The sequence below is a fragment of the Cyprinodon variegatus genome, unplaced genomic scaffold, assembly GCF_000732505.1.
Source record: "Cyprinodon variegatus isolate N-32 unplaced genomic scaffold, C_variegatus-1.0 Scaffold705, whole genome shotgun sequence".
Classification (NCBI taxonomy): Eukaryota; Metazoa; Chordata; class Actinopteri; order Cyprinodontiformes; family Cyprinodontidae; genus Cyprinodon; species Cyprinodon variegatus.
In genome coordinates, this window is record NW_015151158.1 from 188602 (window position 1) to 190814 (window position 2213).

At 49.4% G+C, this 2213-nt stretch overlaps 1 protein-coding gene across 2 annotated transcripts in view; it reads left to right on the forward strand.

The window, feature by feature from the left end:
• Positions 1 to 2213, forward strand: part of eif5b (eukaryotic translation initiation factor 5B) — a 43259-nt gene that overhangs the window by 2446 nt on the left and 38600 nt on the right. For both annotated transcript variants that reach the window (XM_015394714.1, XM_015394716.1), the window contains exons 2-4: positions 396 to 515; positions 594 to 807; positions 1611 to 2094. In XM_015394714.1, coding sequence (XP_015250200.1) covers positions 396 to 515; positions 594 to 807; positions 1611 to 2094 — 818 coding nt within the window. The remainder of the gene's footprint in view (positions 1 to 395; positions 516 to 593; positions 808 to 1610; positions 2095 to 2213) is intronic.

Genomic DNA, 2213 nt, shown 5'->3' on the forward strand with positions numbered 1-2213 from the left:
AGTGTGAGCGGCCATCTGCTGAGGCCCACTGGGGTTCAAGGAGACAGAAGCAGACATAGAAAAAGAAGCATAGATACAAAAGGCAACTGTCTTTATCAAAGGTTTATGATTCCATGAGATTCTCCTGTTAAACCTTTAACGTCATTAAATGGAAGCTGAATTTGCAACATAAATGAGTTTAAAAATGTTTTTTCATTTCCTTAATCTAGAATCAGGGTTTAGTAGCGAGCTCTCCATTTAGCAGCTCCTCTGTGTTTAGGAGTCAGAGCTCCGCTCTGGGTTCAGCTGCATGAGTTTCAGAGGGAAACAAAAGGAGGTGAAGAGTCAGCAGCAGCTCCGCAGCACAAAGCCGCAGCCCGCTCACCTGATGGTTTGTTTTTCTCATCCGTTTTCAGCGCCAAAGACGACGGCGTGGACATCGACGCTCTGGCTGCAGAGATCGAAGGAACCGGCGCTTCTAAAGAGCAGAAAGGAAAGAAGGGCAAGAAGAAAGGAAACAAGAAAGACGACTTTGAGTAAGCCCCTCCTCCTCCTCTCTACGCGTGTCGCCGTGGTGCGTCGCCATGGCGTGACGCCGTACTTTCTCTCCACAGTGAGGATGACATCCTGAAGGAGCTGGAGGAGCTTTCCCTGGAGGCGCACGGGGGCAAGGCGACCAAAGAAGAAGTAGAAACCCCGGAGCCTCCCAAACCAGAGAAGAAGAAGACCAGGAAGGGGAAGAAAGGCGGAGCCAGTCCCGAGGATGAGGAGGGCGATGAAGGCCAAGTTGACGGGGAGAAAAACGGAGAGCAGAAGGAGAAGGACAAGGCGAGTAAAGCAGAGCTGCCATGTTTTTAATCCAGTGGGATTATTGGTTTACATCAGTTAGACTTGATTTCCAGCAGCTTCTTCTGCTGTTTATACTCTATATGTGTCAGAGTGTCAGAAGCTGTGGGTTCAATTCCCCAAACCGACCACTAACAGGCTCTATAGAGACGGGTGGAGGATGTTTATGGTCAGTTTGAGCTTCTAGTTGATCAAACTTGTCCAGCAGCCATGCTTAAATCAGCCTGCTTCTTTCCTGATTGGCTGTTCATCCACTAGAACACAAGTACAGACTCGCGTCCTCGCCAAGTGCTTTCTGGACTTGGCGAGGACGGGAGGGAGCAGCAATAACCTGGGTCAATTGGAACAGAAGCGAACTGATGACATCATCACACGCTCGGCTCGTCTGGAGCTGCATTTCACCTCCTGTTATTACAGGGTTTACGTTAAAAATCATTAAAAGTCATGAAATTATGATGTTTTTTTTTTATTTGTGGCATTTAAAATGCTTTATTTAAAATAAAAGATGTTTCTAAAAACAATTTTCAGAGATATTGAATCGCGATATGTTTGCACGGAACAGCTTCCGGTTTATCGTAAAGCCGTAACCATGACAGCAACGTTTCTAAGTCACCAATTCAGTGCTAGCAGGTTCCCAATGGAATTTCCCATTGGGAACCTGCTAGCACTAAGATGCTAACCGGTTAGCAACTTAGTGCTAGTAGGTTCCCGAAGGAATTTCCCATTGAGAACCTGCTAGCATTAAGTTGATTCCCTTTACCTTTAACTCCTCTCTGCTCCTGCAGGCGCCTCCAGCTGCTCCTCCCTCAGACTCGGATGACGACAGCTCCTCGCGCTCCCGAGCCAAGACCAAAGGAGGAAAGAAAGGAGGGAAGAAACAGTCTGCGTCCGACGAAGAGGAGCCTCAGGAGACGGAGACGAAGAAGGAAGGTTTAGAGGGAGGGAAGGAGGCGGAGTCGGACGGCGACGAGGAGGAGTTCAGCTTCAGGAGGGACAAGAAGAAGAAGAGCAAAGGGAAGGCCGCCAAGGCCGACAGCGACCATGAGGAGGAGCAGGACGAGGAGGTGGGGGGCTTCAAGATCAAGACGGCGGCGCAGAAGAAGGCGGAGAAGAAGGAGAGGGACAAGAAGAAGAAGGAGGAGGAGAGGATGAAGCAGAAGAAGCTGAAGGAGAAGGAGGCCACGGCCGAGGTCAAACCAGAGTCTGAGGAGGCGCCTCCTCCTGCAGCCGCTGCTGAGGAACCAGAGGGGGCGGAGCCAGCAGCAGAGGGTATGACATCATCAGGGGAAATGCTCCTACTGCTGGAAAAAAACAATCCAAAAAGAGTTTTTCTTTGTTCTGCAGAGGAGAACGAAGGAGACAAGAAGAAGAAAGACAAGAAGAAGAAA